The following is an 18,648-nucleotide window of genomic DNA, read 5'->3' as shown; positions in this document are numbered from 1 at the left end:
CACCGGATGCTTGCTATGGTCAGTGGACCTTATCTCGACCCCGGAGTTGGCTTCATGTGAAGTAGTCGGCAGACATTATGACTATCGATGAATTTGAAGTCATTTGTACTGTAGGTCATTATATCCTCTAAGTGTCCCTTTAACCTGCAGTATGTGTGTATGTGTAGATACTGTATATGTGAACGTGATTGTGACTGGCAGTTGAGAAAAGTTGAGCAATGTGCTGACAGAACACCCATCCTATATCTGCCCCCGGCCACCAGCAGCTGTCTCTCAGAAGGCTAAATATACTGTGTCCAGCGTTTCCAGCATCAGCTAACCCTGCTCACATGACACTGTATTTCTTAAATATGATAACATAGACGGGGTTCATACACTGAACAAAAATAGAAATGCAACACTTTTGTTTTTGCTCCCATTTTTCATGAGATGAACTCAAAGATCTAAAACATTTTCTATATACACAAAATAACCATTTCTCTCAAATATTGTTCACAAATCTGAAAAAATCTGTGATAGTGAGCACTTCTCCTTTGCCGAGATAATCCATCCCACCTCACAGGTGTGGCATATCAAGATGCTGATTAGACAGCATGATTATTGCACAGGTGTGCCTTAGGCTGGCCACAATAAAAGGCCACTCTGAAACGTGCAATTTTGCTTTATTGGGGGGGTCTGGGAGGGTCTGAAAACCAGTCAGTATCTGGTGTGACCACCATTTGCCTCACGCAGTGCAACATATCTCCTTCGCATAGAGTTGATCAGGTTGTTGATTGTGGCCTGTGGAATGTTGGTCCACTCCTCTTCAATGGCTGTGCCAAGTTGCTGGATATTGGCAGGAACTGGAACACGCTGTCGTATACGCCGATCCAGAGCATCCCAAACATGCTCAATGGGTGACATGTCCGGTAAGTATGCTGGCCATGCAAGAACTGGGATGTTTTCAGCCTCCAGGAATTGTGTACAGATCCTTGCAACATGGGGCCGTGCATTATCATGCTGCAACATGAGGTGATGGTCGTGGATGAATGGCACAACAATGGGCCTCAGGATCTCGTCACGGTATCTCTGTGCATTCACAATGCCATCAATAAAATGCACCTGTGTTCGTCGTCCATAACATATGCCTGCCCATACCGTAACCCCACCACCACCTTGGGCCACTCGATTCACAACATTGACATCAGAAAACCGCTCACCCACACGACGCCACACACGCTGTCTGCCATCTGCCCTGAACAGTGAAAACCGGGATTCATCCGTGAAGAGAACACCTCTCCAACGTGCCAGACGCCATCGAATGTGAGCATTTGCCCACTGACGAACCGGAGTCAGGTCGAGACCCCGATGAGGACGACGAGCATGCAGATGAGCTTCCCTGAGACGGTTTCTGACAGTTTGTGCAGAAATTCTTTGGTTATGCAAACCGATTGTTGCAGCAGCTGTCCGAGTGGCTGGTCTCAGACGATCTTGGAGGTGAACATGCTGGATGTGGAGGTCCTGGGCTGGTGTGGTTACACGTGGTCTGCAGTTGTGAGGCCGGTTGGATGTACTGCCAAATTCTCTGAAACGGCCTTTGGAGACGGCTTATGGTAGAGAAATGAACATTCAATTCACGGGCAACAGCTCTGGTGGACATTCCTGCTGTCAGCATGCCAATTGCACGCTCCCTCAAAACTTGCGACATCTGTGGCATTGTGCTGTGTGATAAAACTGAACATTTTAGAGTGGCCTTTTATTGTGGCCAGCCTAAGGCACACCTGTGCAATAATCATGCTGTCTAATAAGCATCTTGATATGCCACACCTGTGAGGTGGGATGGATTATCTCGGCAAAGGAGAAGTGCTCACTATCACAGATTTTTTCAGATTTGTGAACAATATTTGAGAGAAATGGTTATTTTGTGTATATAGAAAATGTTTTAGATCTTTGAGTTCATCTCATGAAAAATGGGAGCAAAAACAAAAGTGTTGCATTTCTATTTTTGTTCAGTGTATGTCAAAGGCCCCTCAGCAGTGTGGAAGGTGAAGAGGTTAAATCACACTGTGGGGGAGAAAAGGTAATTTTCTATATGGATTGTGTCATGTATTTTTTATCAGTTGTCATAAAGGGGCCCGTTGCACTAAGAGATTGAATTGTTTCAGCGGCTGTTTGCAGTTGCAGCAGCATGAGCAGCAGCCTGACAAAAGCATTGTAGTAGCAAAACAAAATTACTAGAAACATGTAGGCCTACATCATTATTAGTGGACATTGCTTTTTCTGAAAAGATTCTTCAGCATTTTAGAACAAGAGAACAATTCTTTAATTTCAATATTTCAATATTTACAATCGGATTAGAGGAATGGTTTGCCTTTTCCAGAAAATGAATACCACTCTCAAATCTACTGTATATGATAAATGTAAAGTTATTGCCTGAAAACCCTTAGCTTAGCTTAGCTCAGCTCAAAGACTAAAACAGCTAGCCTAAACCGAAAGTGGCTTTCGATATATTATTTTTGAACAGCTTTCGAGCTTTATAGGTGTTGGAAGGCAGATTTCGTAGCTAGCTATTAACAGCGTAGTTACAGCGACAGCATTCAGAAATCGTAATAATCTATGCAGCACTGGCTTCATACAGGCTACCATTTTAGCTGCATCTGATGAAACTTCAACTGCAACCTGAAGTGTTTATTTACACTCTTAACATTGTTAAAGTTGTAAAGTGTTGTTTAGGGGTGACCACCTAGACTTACTAAGAAGTGACGGTACCCAATAAGTGCCAGTTCTTAGTACTGGTGAGTACCGGCCCATTTTAGGCACTGTAAATAACTATACAGTGCATGTAGCCTCACCTAACACCTGCCAAGTAAAGAGATTCATTAGTGTTTTGACAGTGAGGGGCTATGGTGGATATGGTTTCACCCAGACACCTGAACACCTATGCATAACCTGAACTGAACCGAACTTCAGGGGTTCCATTTCAGGAACTAGTGTCCTTAAACTCCCTACGGCACAGTTACTGTACACTGCGTTAAGTTGATTTATAACAGGTTAGACATGGGAGTAATTACTGTTTAGATATGTTTATAGACACAGATACTTTCACATAGGGGTCATAGTGTACTACTGGTTGTACTATTTTAAGCTATTGCAATGCAACTACAATAAAATGTGTTTTTTACACGAGGAAAGAAGTCTCAGTGTGTTAACGTAAAAGAAGAACTAAGTCTAAACTTTAATAAATCAGTGTTTCTGTTTCATACTCTTTCCCTTTCTGTCCTCTTTCTCATAAGAAGAATACAATTTCAGTTTCACCCCAAAGGATGTGAAACTCTCATGCTGACAACTATGAATAGCTCTCGCCTTAATGCACAGTTCATGTGGACTAGAGCAATGTATCCACTCGGCTAAACATTATTATTTCATGCTTTCCTTCCCTGAATCTATACAGCCTTTTTTTTTCTTTTTTAGCATATTGTGATAGTAAGCAATAAAGCCTGTGATCACATGGGCCGTATTCAGAATGAACGAGATTGGAGTATAGTATAATGTATATGCTAATATTAAGCTTTCAATGAGAATATGTTGGCTAACTGATTGTCTTTGTGTTCTTAGGGTAAAGGAATGGGTGGACCAGATGCAAAAAGAGTTGATCTCATTAACAGACACAGCCAGTGGAATGGAGAACCTAATACAGGTAAGCATGAATTTGTATGCCTCTAGACCAGGGATGGGCAAATGGCGGCCCTCAGATTAATTTATAAACAAGATAATTAATTAAAAAAATATATATTTCTTTTAATTTTTTACTTGTAGTACTGATACCGTCCACTAGACTCCTAGTTACGTCACAAGCTGCGTACATGATTTCGTTCGGCATCCAAATACCGCAAAATAATCTGTGACGCGTAGGTGTGTATTGTGTTTATTTCCCGGGGAAACACTCACAAGAAACACCGGCTGTTGTTATGCCTGCTGTGAATTTAAGTTACCGCTTGTAATTATGCCTTTACAAGCTTAAAAGTTATATTTATCATCTGAATTTGGCGAAACAAGTTTAATATTCTAAAAACCAAAATTATGTTTATTTGAAATCAGATGAAAACAAACTGTCTTAACTGTTATCTATGATTACTATACGCTTTTCATTCATAATTTCAGCGGGAGGGAGGGGGAGTGGCGCTGAAGAACAGCAGAGTGCGGGCTGACAGGTGTCTGTGTTGACATTCCCCTTATTGTGGAATAAGGGGAATGCAGAGTCAGGCTACAAGTGTCTTAGGTTCAAGTTAGACAACGAATGTCTGGGTTAGTGTTCATGACTTCATGTTTATGTCATCTTAATATTTAATCTTGATGTACACACTTTTTCCGTGCTTTCCAATAGTTTAAAATAGTTTTATTCCACTGTTAAATAACCTGTTCAATACAAACATGCCACTTGTAAAAATTAAATAACATTTCTGTGGACTGATATTTGTTGAGGTGAGCTTATTAGAGGATGTTCCCTGAAAGATTGTAACATGTCAATGAAGATGTCAGACTTAGTATATTTGTTAATAATGACATACAATACATGGAATGTGTGTGAGTTCCAAGTGAATCTGCGGCCCCCTGGTGGCCAGTACATCAATTATGTGGCCCCCACCACCATCCAAGTTGCCCATCCCTGCTCTAGACCCACATAACTCAATTAATAAGATTAGGTTTAAAGGGCAAGGTGAAAGTTCAATGCCCGTCCAAATTCTCATTAAATCAATATCTGAAAAATTGCTTAAAGGAGGAATTTCTATTATGATTGATTTTATTTCAGTTAGACTTAAAGTAAAGCCCACTGCGATGTTTCAGTATTGACAAGACTTACCGTGTGTCATAAGTCTCACTCTTGCTCACCTTCCATGACCTCAGCTGTCACACCACATCAGCAGGCTATACATAGCAGCTTTTCATTTGACATAATGCTGAATCACTGCATTCTGCCAGCCCAATGTACAGGCTCAGATGATATCTGCGTCAACAGGAATGGCCAGACCTTGCACACACATACGAGCCCACATCAGACAAAACAGAAGAGGCTCTATAGATCCACATTGATTGACATAATGCATCACTGGAATCGGTACAAAACTTGTTTTTCCTGTGGTGGGCCAACTTCCACATATCTGACATTATTTCTGATTACCACAACCTTTGAAACTGTTGCTGTCGAATAAGCAAATACTTTTGAGCACCATCATTTCAAAAACTTATGAAAAACCTTCTAATAATGTCAATTAAAGGCACGATTTGTAGACTGTTATGTGCACAGTTGTGTCACTGGGAATCCTATTATTTTTAGTGAAGGGACTCCAAATCTAAAGCTTAACATTGTCACCTTAAGTTTCTAAAATATAGATTAAGAATGATAATACTAAGACAAATCTTGCTGATACTTTGTCATGATTTAATGTAAAATCAGGAGTATTACTAATATTGTAATAAAAACAAAATTCGTAAGATGCCTGGGGGATGAAGACAAATACATGCACGCGCCTCAGTTCTGTGGTTTGAATGTCGGATAATAAAAACCCTCTAGGCTGCTAAATAATTGGCTGTTTGGCATTTGTGTGTCTTATTTCTTTTGCTGGAACATATTCCATAACACGTTCTTGTTACATAACCTGACATTGCAATTTAATCAGTGGACATGTTCCTTCCTTTTTTAAATCATTGTGCCTGGGTCAGTGGGGTCTAGCAAAGAATAGAAGCTGACCACAGATGCAAAAAAACATTCTCAGCCTCAGATACAGTCATTCTGTAGATGGGAAAATATCTAAAGGCTGAGAAAGTCAGTTTAAGGGGTAGAACACGCCACTCTTAATGTTTGTCATTGGAACAAAATGTTGAAATCAAATGTCTGGGGATTCACCTCCCATCCTGTCCACATGTCATCATCACACAGCTCACTCATTCATTTTAACTGGACTGCTGCCATGGCACTGCAGGGTCACCTGACAAAAAGATCTGGCTCATTTATTGATGCAACACAAAGCAACTACGGCGTGGGCCAATCAAAGGCATGCAGTTGCATAGTGTTCCCTGGTGGCTCAGGGGTCCATGCGCCAGGCTTGAACTGCTGAGCGGTGTGTGGTGTCTGACAACCCTTCAAACTCAAGAATCTATTTTTCAAATTGCCCTTCTTTTGAGTGGGATTACCTTGACTCACCACTACCTGAACAAATCAAATCCCCCTCCAACACAGCCTGGGGTCTTTATAAATCAGGTCTGTTTTCAGTGAACACCTTCTAGCTGATAAAGATTTTCCGGCAAAGACAGTTGTTGTAATGTGAGGTGCAGGTGATAAAACATCACAATTGGAGAGAGGGGTTTCTGAGTGGAATTTCTAGTCTTCAACAAAAAAACGGTATTTTACAGAATTATTACCTGCTCTTTCACTGACGTAAGGAACAATTCCAATTCTCTCCCCTCTCTTTCCAGTCACATTTATAGCAGACAGCCCGCCTTCACAATTCAATCTGGCCAATCAGATCACAAATCAGAATGAGAGTAAATTAAACAGAGAAATAAACATTGCTTCCTACATCTAACAAAATCCTCAAAGCCTAAGTCAATTAATACTTTTATTTACAAAAATATTGTACATCCAAAACAAAACAATTCTGTAAAAAAACTGATTTTTTAAAGTTAATTGGCCAGCATTACATCTCATATTATTTAACCAATGACATTTGAGACTCCACCTACTCCTACAAAACATATAATGAGTACTTACCCTATGAGCACTGTCACAAGATGGCTTCCAGGACTGAAACAGAGGAAATGGTGACCACTTTCATGAATGTGTGTCTTTTAAACATCATTTTCAGAAGTTAAATGAATTGAAATGCATGGTATATGTATTTGCCTATGTATTGATTAAAATGAAATAAAGAGGTAAAATGCCTAGCTTTCTTTACACATAAAGGGCTTAGCCAAATGTTAGTGAGGGAGTCTGTGCTTCCTCTCAACATTGTTTGTCCAGTTTAATTATGCTTATCTCTTACCCGTGCTTTTCTCTTTTTATTGTCCCAGATATATCATAAACACAGACGTCACTTCAGCATTGAGACCAACAACGCACAGCAACTGGTTGCCACAGCTGCTGGGAATATAGAGAAGCTGCTGGCTAACCGCTCCCAAGCTCTGAAGGTGAGTGTGACACACAAAAATGGGACACTTGAAAAATGTAGCAACTCTGTGTTGAGGAGAATTGAGGGGTTTAGGTATTGCTTCCTCTTTGTTATAAAAGCTGTAATTTTTTGTTTAAAATAGGAATATAAAATGCATTTTTTAGTCTGTCTGTGAGACCAGGCCTAGCGTCTCTCTTCTACAGAAACCCACAGAAACAATCTGCTCCTCCTCATTTCACGACAGAGCGGATACTGGAAACAGCCACTGCCTCAGGCCATGCACTGATCTAACATGAGCCGACATCCTCCAGCTAGATGACTTAATTCAAAGTTACCAGTCTGGTTTGCTACATAACAAAAAATGACAACATTTGGGGAAAACATGTGTGGATATGATGCATGTTTTGAAACGTATAATATTACAGATGACGCTGTTTAGTTTCAACTTTCAGCAATATTTTGTCTTTCCTTGGGATGACTGAAACAAATCTGCCCTTCTTCATAATTCATACCTGCTGCTTCCATGGGTAATCTTTCTGATTCTAACAGAGAGAAAATGCTTGAAGGCTAAACTGGAAATGCTTTTATTTGATTTTCAAGTGTTGCCTGCAGTGCTAACCACAAGTGGCTGAATTCTTCTTGTTGAATATCGGACAAAGCCGTTCAAAGACCTTGGAAGAGCTGTGAGGTTGTCGGATTGTGTTCCTTTGCTTTTGTAACCAAACCACATATCTTAAGTTGAATCTGTTTATTTTATACAACCTTCTGACAAATCGTAGACGTGTTAGCTGAGACTGAAGATTATTCATTTTGGCTGAATATGGATAACGATGATGATCCGTGGGGTTGGTCCACTACTTTGGACCAGACTGAAAGCCCCACCAGCCATTGGACATTTTCGTCTTTTAGTGAAATCTCTTGACGACTGTTTATAGTTTACTCTATAACTACCAGAGGTGGGAAAATAACTCAAATTTAGTCCTTAAGTAAAAGTAGAAGTATCAAAGTACTCTGTAACAAAAATATACTTAAAATTATAATGGTAGTATTCGTTATGCATATTGGCCCATTTCAGAATAATATATATGATATGTTTTATAATGATCATTAAAGTGTTCTCAAAGCTGGTAAAGGGGCAGCAGTTTAATGACTTTGTATACTGCAGGGTAACTTGTGAATTTACTCCAGGTGGAACTAAAGTCTGATTTAACACTTGATTATATTTCACATCATTAATTCAAATCTGCAAAGTAACTAAAGCTATTAAATACATGTAATGGATTAAAAGTACACCTCTCAATTGTAATGAAATACAAAGTAGCAAAAGATTGAAACACTCAAGTAAAGTACAAGTACCTCAAAATTGTACTTAAAGGGAGGCTCCAGTCATTAGATAGTTAATCAAAACTTCAGTATTTAGTGAAACATTATGTTTAAACCATACCTTGAAGAAATTAGCGATTTTCCGCGGTAAATAATGATTGTATAGCTCTTTTTTATCAAAACCTGTATATTCCGTCAGGCAGCTGCCATTTTGGCCATTTTCGTCAGCCGAGGAAGAAGTTTAGAAAAATAAAGTCCAGGCGGACTTACTTTGAATTATCACTATAGGTATTCATTCCATCCAAATACAACTGTAAAAAAAATAAAAAACATACTCTGTTATCCTCTTAGGCCCCACGGATCCGGTTCCGGGGCCGAAATCGCGTCATTTGCAGGAAACAACGTCTAAGGAACCTTAATATTTAATAAACTATGAATATTTTATATCCATATAACGGGAAAAAAACTAATTTAACTGATCTTTTTCATTTTTTTCTTCAAAAACAACTCACAATGCTAACAGTGAGCCTCTGAATTAGCCCGAGCGAAAAATGCTAACCTATTACTGCACCGAAAATCACTCCTAGCTCCCTTATTACTTATCCTAGCTGCACATCCAACACATCGTTTATGATCGTAAAGACACAGAATCTAACGGTGCTCACCTCAACACTGAAAGATACAAACTCGCGACGTTATCAACAAAAACGTACATCAAAACAAGTGGCGCTAGGTACTAACATGCGCTAGGCTAACATGGCTTACCTTGGTCTTTGTCTGGTCTTCAATGGCATTACAACGATAAAAACGATGATGTAGTTAATCCATAGGTTAATATCCAATGTGACTGTGTCCCCTTTGAAATGCTCTGATAATCTATAAGCAATAAAACTGCAATTCCGTTATCTGCTGTCCGCTCTGTGCTCCGTGCGCTCTGGGTCCTGCAATTCCTGCTTCCTTACGTAGTAAACAATAAGTAAAGTCTGCAGCGTAATGTGCTTACGCTGGCTGGCATTGGCAGTGCACTGCATCCCCATTAAGTAATGGTTGATTAATAAATCCCATTTTATGTTTCATCATACTCTCAGAGTAGTCGTCCGGAAACTTGAAATGTTCGCTGCATACATGCGCCTGTGGATCTTTCGGTTCGGGCCGAGCACATTTCGCTAGCCACTGCCTTCGAGTCCGAACGTACTTCCTACGCTTACCCGTTGGCAATAGATGGAACCGAGCATTCCGTGGATTGATCCTATCCGAATTGTGGCAATGTTTCGCGATACAATGAGGCATATTTCTATATAATTGAGAGAGTAACTAGAGTAAACAACATGAACAAAGCACATACGTCAATTTGTCCTCGACACCAAACGCATAGTTCACGTCACTTCCGGTAAAATAAGTCATGTGACTCGTCAAAATGGCCCCACAGGGTTGATGTTATTTCGGTAATTAATCAGTTTAAAATCACTGATAACGTCATCGGATTAAAAAAAAAAAAAAAAAAGACTGGCAGAGACTGGTCTGTTTTATCGGATTATAATTATTTAAAATTGCGTGTCATGAGCATTCCCTCCCTTTAAGTATAGTACTTGAGTAAATTTACTTTTTAGACGTTACTCTACACCACTGCAGATTACCATGTTGCCTATTTACTTTGGTGACACCCTGGTTGTTTATTAAGCACAACCTGCAGGTCACTTATCTCTTATCTCATTATCCCCTATATAGAAATTGGCAACATATTTAGTTGGGACATTCATGGATTTACCCTTACGAGAACCTCTGACTATGACTGCTGGGCCACTCTGAGATTCAGACTATTTTTGATACCAATACATCCACTGTTGGATAGTTTAGCATTACATTTTAAACATTTGTGTTTAGTATTAACTAGGGCTGTCAAGTTAACGCGTTAATAACGCCACTAATTATTTTAACGAGATTAACGCATTTGTCTTTTTTTTTCTCGGCCGCCCCGTAGTTTCAGAGCGCATCGAGTTTAAAATACCATCTACAAGCTGATGCTGACAGCCCCGCTCCTGCCGCCCGCTTGTGGCAGACCACACTTCCACGCTCACCGGCAGGCACCGACTGGCTATTGGGAGGACCGGGAGGGTGTGTGTATGTGTGGCACGAGCGAGCGAGAGAGAGACCTTATGTGCATTGTTGTTGTTAGCATCTGGTGCTAGCTAGCTGCGATAATGGATAGAAGGAGCTGTTTAAATGAAAACAGAGGAGGGACATTTCGCCACAACTGCGCCGAGCACTTGACTTTATGCAGGCAGCCAGACAGTGGGACATTATACGAGAAGTCAGCACACTCGGCACGGATAGTGCGCAACATGATTGCAGCGTCCAGGCAGCTCCCGTTCGAGCATATGCCTTGAGTTGCACATAGCGCCAACGATCACATATTCATATTTATGTTTGGGTACTGAGCAGCAAATGTTCATTCATTAATTTTTTTTTTTAATGATTCATACAGAACTTTTAAGGGCATGGAGAAAAAAAAAGATGAACAGAGACACCGACCGTGTGGTCACTATTCATGTCAAAACGAACATGAATTATTTATTTTTTGCTGCACTGACAGCAGAGCAGAGGGGGGCAGAGGACGCTAAAAACACCGCGACCATTGTGCCTAAACAGGCAAATATGAACAATGCCATCGTTTTAAATGAGACGATTACAATCAAAATATGAACAAAACATTTACAAGAACAACTCAATTGACCTGCTGTAGCCTAGCCTGAACGCTGATTTCTGCATCGTTGTGCACCCTCGGACAAATCCGTTACTCATCTTAGCTTCTCTACAGATGTCGCAGAACATTTTGCCATCTTCCCTCCTCAGCCACTTAAACTCTTGCTCCCACTGAACCCGGTACTCCCGCTTGAACTCCTTGCCACTCTCTTGCTCCTCTGCCGCTGGCTGAACGTTGTCAGTTTTAGTCTTACTGGCTTGTCCTTCATCCTCCACCGCATCAATCCCTCTTTTTTCACCTCGTTTATCCACACCATCACAATTACTGGGCTTATTAAAAAAGCTTCGGACGATCAGCTGCCGTGACATTTTGCGATTGCTAAAGCCGGTTAAACAACGAGGTAATCAACGAGGTCAAAAACAAGACTAGACAATAGCTACTTAATATACACAGACTCACCACCAACTGGACAGGGGTGTGAATGATAATAGTTACAGACTACAGTAGAGTACAGTAGATCGCCCTCAGTCTACCTGGCCACTAAGGATGTAATATAATGTGGGCCGCTGGTGGACATTTTGAAGCTGTTCCGAGATGTGTTCTAATCTGTCAAAATGACGGACTGCTTTCAGATTTTTCCGTCATTGTTAGAAAAAATCCATCATTGACGGAAAATATTCGGTTACTCTGGTCACAGGTGACTTTGTTGTTATTGGTACTCGAGCTGCGCATGCGCACGATGGACATATCCAGTGCTAAAGCACCGCCTCTGGCGGTCATCCGGGACTCATAGAACCGTAGTTACAGACGTAACTATCGTTCTTCCAGTTTGTCTAGAAGTCTTTTAATCAGGGCTCTATAAATAAAGAACTAAGGCAGATGTGTAATATTTAATGCAGCCGAACCGTGTATTACAATACCGTTATGTGATGACTTTCAAAGAGAAAAGCAAGTACACTCGGAATAAAGTATTATTATAATTTTTTTTTAAATGTTTTCGGATTTTATATCGCATAAACATCATATCCCAACGTGCATTGCGGCTAAAACATCCAATCACCGAGCTTCAACCATAGCTGAGGATCTTGGGTAATCAGTTCAGTGGGTGTGTATCGCCGTCTGTTTCCGGACGGCATAAAAGCTCAATATTATAGAATTAAACAAATAAATAAAAACAAGGATAATTGTATGTTATTGTTGAGTAAATAACAGTGTGTTATTTAGAAAAGAATAACAAATTAGAAGAAAAAAAGATTTAAAAAATACATATTTCAGTATTCTGAGGCTCTGAGCCCCATTTCTTTTCCTCACGGACGGCAAAAAAACTCAGACATTATACGATTTAAAATAAAAACAATAATCGTGGCTTGATTTTGAGTAAGAAAATGTTTTTATGAACCACACAGCTTCCGATCTTCTCCGAGCTAGTGGAGCACGCTCAGGTAGTGTGGACCGCATAAAGCTTAGCAGACTCTTCAAGGATAACTTCTAGGCAGGGTTGGGAGGGTTACTTTGTAAATGTAATCAGTTACTGAATACATACTCTGAAAGTATCAGAATACAGTTACGTATTCAGATTACTTTTAGAATACTTTTGGAATACTTTCTTTTTCCATAACAGATGGGTATGTTTTGGTGAACAGGAGACACGTATTTTACTGTTTTAATGGCTTATCAAGAACTCAAACACAACATATTGGCGTCATTCGGGACAGCTCCCTCTCATCTGCACCCCACATAAAAAACATCACCCGGATTGCATTCTTTGTACTGTCTTAAAACCTTTCCTTGGAATATGTTATGAATTGTAAGGTGTCCTTGGGTGCTTTGAAAGGCGCCCCTAAATAGAATGAATTATCATTATTATTATCTGAAACGATGTAATAACTTTTCCCAGTCACTTGCCCCATGCATTCGGCAGCAGCAGGCCATTCACTTTGATTTGATCCAGTTATGAAATGTCATAATTTCGACAATAAAGAAATGCTACATAAACGTTATCTTGCACATTTTATCCAACCATCTCCGTTTCTAACTTTCAATATATTTTAAGAGATCTCTCTCTCATCTGCGTGCGGGGGCGGGGCCTCACAGACGCTGCATCTCTCTCTCACTCACAGACATGCTGCAGCGCTGTGCAGTGTGCACACAGTTCTGCCGGTAATGAATATTACATTTTGTGAGGAAACTTTTCCACCAATAATTCCAATAAGTATTCCAAAATGTATTCACTTCAGGTTTACGAAAGTAACTGTAATCAGATTACTCGTTTTTCAAATGTAACGCCAGCTGAATACAGTTAGCCTACTTGATTTTTGTATTCTGATTACGTATCGCCGTTACATATATTCCGTTACAACCCAACCCTGCTTCTAGGCTACTGTCCCGCAGCTCCTGCCTCTCTGTTGGACTCTGTCGCAGCGGGCCTACTGCTGTGGTGCGGAGCGCACAAAGCAGACTCTTCACAACGAAGGATCACGTCTTCTTCAAGGCAGGGAAGGTTTCAGTCTACTGTCCTGCAGCTGCTGCCTCTCTGTTGGACTCCGGTACTGCACCTTACTCACGAGACGTTGTACAAAAAAAAAAATGGGTGGGGGGCGAACGCAGTAACCACTCCGCCAACGCCACAGTCACCCCCGTCGTGCGGGCCGGATGAGAATGTCTGGCGGGCCGGATGTGGCCCGCGGGCCGCCAGTTGGTGGTCACTGCTGTACACCCTTAGTCTTGTTTACAAGCCTATTTACCAAGGACCACAAGCTAATTTGATCCATACAACCTTTCACTGCTCCTTAGTTAAAACACAACACTATTAGGTTAGCTACATTTGGATCTTCAGGCGCTCCCGGTCTCAATCAATCGGTCTCCGAGAGCCAGAAATATCCAATTAAAGCCTGTTGCCATAGTTATGTTCTCATTGATTACCCCATCAGTTCAGCCAAGCATTTTGTTTTTCTTACATCCCAATAATTGCCCGGGAAGGATGCACAATTAGCTCTTGCTGTTGTTGTGTTGCACCTTGGGAGAGAATCACGACTGCTATGTGAATTAATGGCAGTGGAGTAGAGATGTTTAACTACAGGCTCTTTTCTTACATTTTACCAACACCATCTTCTGTGTGTTCCACCTGTGCAAGTTAACTGAAGCTCTTTACTGGGAGTGTGAAAACAGCGAGGGAGGAAGAGAAGATTTTTTTTAAAGCTAAACGCCATATGCTGATGTTCTTTATTCCTTGAAAAAAAGTATGTTTACTTGCGTCCATGGCATGCATTAGCAATGACGAGGACACAGGCTGGGTGCTGGCTATAGCTGCAGTACATTATGTCAGCTTCTATATAATGAAGTGGGTTTGATCCAGCTTTATGGCCATGAATTTATGTAAGGGACCATAAATAGTGTGTCTACTTACAGTAGCTGACTCATGAATTGAAATGGAATGAAGGAAAGGACAACTGCAGCCCATGTACTGTGTCTAACCTGAGCTAAACTAATCAAATATTTCTCTAGAAAGGTTATATACACACTTTAAAAACATTGTCTTTAATTAAATGTATTATGTCAACAACTTTCACATAACTCTATTAGGTTTGTTGAAAGTAACAATATTAAGTTCAACCAATTTTTTTCAAATCAATGTTTCAGTTTTTTCAGTGCCGAAAATAATCCCTCCCTTTTGATTTACCCTCTTAAATATTCTTCTTTGTTTTCTAATCAGCATTTCTTCCTTCACTCTTCTTAATTCCTCCGTACTTTCACTGTCCGTTCCTTGTTCCGTTTAGGCGATTACACCCATGACGTTATCATGTTGGCAAGCGATCGTGTTAGAGGTTATATGTCTCTCTATCTGAGAGAAATTGAATGGCTTGAAATGATGAGTAGAGGGAGAGTGTTTGGAAGTCCATGAGTGCACTAAGCCACACCTCTCATGAGGCAGCGTACACAAAACTAGAAGCCTATTACACCCCCCCCCCCCCCCCTCCCATCCATTAAGATCTCGGTCTTTTTAATACTAAATTCAACAAGCAGCACTCTCTTTTTGTTCTCACAGCGCTGCTACTGTATGTGCTTTATGAACATAAAATAACATCTAGATACAGAATTCTAGGTATGTTCTGATTAAATACAGCTAATGGCATTTTCGGTAGTTCCATTTTCCTTGAACTTGCCCCCTCTTCTGTATCATACAATGATGAAGTGATCATGGAATCCAACAGCAAGAATAGACAGCGAATAACCCATTTGGTATTAAAGCAACAGAAATGGTGAACGCCCTATTCACAGCAGACATTTTTGGATTTGCTGAAGTATGAAAAGTGCAGCAGTGAATAACAACATAACAATGGCTGTTATTTAATTAATGTAATGCTTTTGCACAATTCAATTGTACATGAACATAACAGATAACACCTGACAAACAGTGCAGGAAGAGGCAACAAACCTGTTGGGCTTATTTAAAAGCCTCTACCTAAATAAGTCACCATTTTGTATAGAACACAAAATCAATATACATACAATTGCTTCAATAAAGCAAAAATCTTTAGGAACAATATGTACTACTTAATATTTAAATAGAATAACACTGCTGTGAAAATGAAAAGCAGGCATCATAAAGTAGTCAAATGATTTATTTAATACAGCGAGGAACAGTGTTTGTGATTATTGGTAGTGGGACCAATTTCTCCAGTGTATTGCACACTTTTGTAAAAATGCACCAATTTACACAACAAGTTAGGCTGCTTTTCACCTCTTTCTCTTATATTTGAATCTCCATCATGATGTAACTGTATCGAATATGGATGACTGTTGTAAGACATCATGCCAGAGTGCTTTACCACTCTCTGAGTTGGTCTGGTCTGGTATTCACACCCCCTGCAGCTGTACAGTTCGGGCAGTGTTGCGCTTGAAATAAGCAGGATAGACACCGCCTCTCTGACTGGTCGCATTTCTCTTTACACCAGGGCAAATTGTCTCCTCTGGCTTTACGTGTGTTTGTGTTTGTGTGTGTGTGTGTGTGTGTGTGTGTGTGTGTGTGTGTGTTCCAGCAATTGTCGGGAAACACAATCCCATTAGAATGATGGCTGCTGTCATTAACTTAATCAGGGTTTGGCGTGGATTTGCTGCCTGTCGATCTGTCATCTGCCCATCCTGTCGCCTCCACTCAGGCTCTGCTCCCTTGACATGCAATCTCTCAGATGTTGGCAGCTGTGGCTACTTACAGGGAGACAAATCTTTAAAAAAAATGGTATGGCAAAGAATAGATCAGGTTTATTAATATAATCATAGCACGGTCTGACTCTGTCTTGGGTTGCGTACAAGGCAAGAGTTTCTCAGCTGTTTCATGCAAGGTGTTAGAACTGGCAACCGTAGGAAAAAGAACATACTGCAACAGCCCTTACACACACACACACACACACACACACACACACACACACACACACACACACACACACACACACACACACACACACACACACACACACACACACACACACACACACACGCTTCATCAAACTCTTTACATATTGTGTGCATGAATCAGATTCAGAAATAGGTTCATTGCTAAGTAATTTAACACATACGAGGAATTTGCCTTGGTGTATATGGTGCATGCATACATAAACACAGGACAACAAAATGAAACAATTATATTTCATTTCATTTCAATCTGTATTTCGAACAGATAAAAAAAATAACAAATAAAAAATAACAAATGTGAAAAACAGAATACTGTATTGTTAAAATACAGTATTTATCCACATTCATGATAATATGTATATATTCAACAAAAAAGTCTTCATATTAATAATAATAATAATAAATCATATGTTTAAAATTCCGAAGGGTTGTACACGACTGGCAGTATTGAAATATGAAAATGATTTAAATTCCAAAACATAGATTAATACATCTGCTAAGCACTTGTACTGATATATACATATACATGATACTGTATCATGAGGTATAATAGATACAGTTAAAGGAATGAAAGTAATAAGACAAGCTTGAGAACCATCTATGCTGAGTGACGTCAGTGGCGCTTAAGATCAGCATCACATCAGTTAGTGAATATTTTTCAGTTCACAAATATGTGTGTATAAATTAATAATTATAATCATTTCAGTTTGTCTATGCCAGTTATATATTTTTTTTTTTGCTTTGTTACTATTACTATTTGTATTCTTCTTTCACAAAGCCCATAAGTGGCGTGTTTTAATATCGATGTGACATCACGCTCTGCCTGCTGTCAGTTCAGCCTCCAATCCATTAAAGATGTCAAATATTAATTTATATCTGCCATATTTGACTTGATACCTTAAAATACTTTTACGTTTATTTCTACGTGATGGGTGTGGGGTTAGACCTGCTGTCCCCCTTTAACAGCATGAAAAGGCTGTTAAGGTATAACTTTGTCTTTTAACCAGGTCATGTTAATGTACTCAAAGTGCTGCCGATCTGACTGGGGGTTTTCTTTGTTTTTAGCTACTCACGGGCGATCAAAGAAGTTGCCTCTTTCATGTTGCACCACAGCATTCTGCATTTGTGTGCATTGTCCTTAAAAGGATGTCAAGTAAAGCTGGAGTTCCCAATAGGAGAGGAACCACCGAAGTGCCAAACAAAAGTTTTTACAAAGATGTTTTGTAGCTGATATTTAATTTTTGATGATAGGAAATATCGATGTGTGTGTATTCCACAATGGGAGCTGTTCACATCCCTAAAATCCATCTCCATTCTGGACTAATATACTCTGCTTTCCCTCCAGTTCTGTGTCTCTTTTCTTTCATTCTTCCCTCCAACCCTGTCCTTCCATCCTCATTGCTCGTAACTCCCTCTCAACTTCCCTTCCCATAACTTCACCCTGATTCTCTGTCACTCCTTATTCCTATTTTCCCATTTCTGCCTTGCCCTGTTTTCCCCTGTTCTCTCTTTCTGTCCTTTCTTATTTCTTCATTGTTCGGGTGTGTGTGTTTGAATATGGACGATGATGAATTCTTCTTTTTGCTTTAAAATGTGATCCCCTCCCTTTCTCTTGCATGTCGCATCTATCTTCTTATTTTTGCCCTTCGGGCAATTGTAGCCATTATAGCTGTAATGCATCAGAGTGTGTTAAAAATAAACTGGCATGTTGTTTTCTTTACTAAATCCACCATTTACCATAGATAAAAGCAACCAGACTGCACTGTACTGATTATCTTGCTTCAGCCTCTTTTCTACACGTGCCACCTTATTTGCAAAAACCCAACTTCAAGCAAGCTACTTGTATCTGGATACGCTAACTGGATAAAGAAAAATGCATTTTATTTCAAGGTCTAATTCAAGCAGAATCCCTTATTGATTGATTGATCTATACCAGCCAGATCTTAAAGTAAAAGGAAATAGTAGAAGTACAAAGCGTCCTCTCACAAAACAGCATTTGAGAAGGAATGACGCATCACCCACATCCGTCGCGGAAAATCAAAGAAACTGACCGAAAGAAAAACC

At 40.0% G+C, this 18,648-nt stretch overlaps 1 protein-coding gene across 3 annotated transcripts in view; it reads left to right on the top strand.

The window, feature by feature from the left end:
- The window catches only part of LOC117537323 (voltage-dependent calcium channel subunit alpha-2/delta-1-like), a 118,542-nt gene that overhangs the window by 23,540 nt on the left and 76,354 nt on the right, over window positions 1-18,648 (top strand). For all 3 annotated transcript variants that reach the window (XM_034202509.1, XM_034202508.1, XM_034202507.1), the window contains exons 2-3: window positions 3,595-3,676; window positions 7,048-7,164. In XM_034202509.1, the coding sequence (XP_034058400.1) occupies window positions 3,595-3,676; window positions 7,048-7,164 (199 nt within the window). The remainder of the gene's footprint in view (window positions 1-3,594; window positions 3,677-7,047; window positions 7,165-18,648) is intronic.

The sequence above is a fragment of the Gymnodraco acuticeps genome, unplaced genomic scaffold (genome assembly GCF_902827175.1).
Source record: "Gymnodraco acuticeps unplaced genomic scaffold, fGymAcu1.1, whole genome shotgun sequence".
In the NCBI taxonomy this organism is placed as follows: Eukaryota; Metazoa; Chordata; class Actinopteri; order Perciformes; family Bathydraconidae; genus Gymnodraco; species Gymnodraco acuticeps.
The sequence above is the reverse complement of the archived record's forward strand: the minus strand, read 5'-3'. Positions and strand labels throughout refer to the sequence as shown.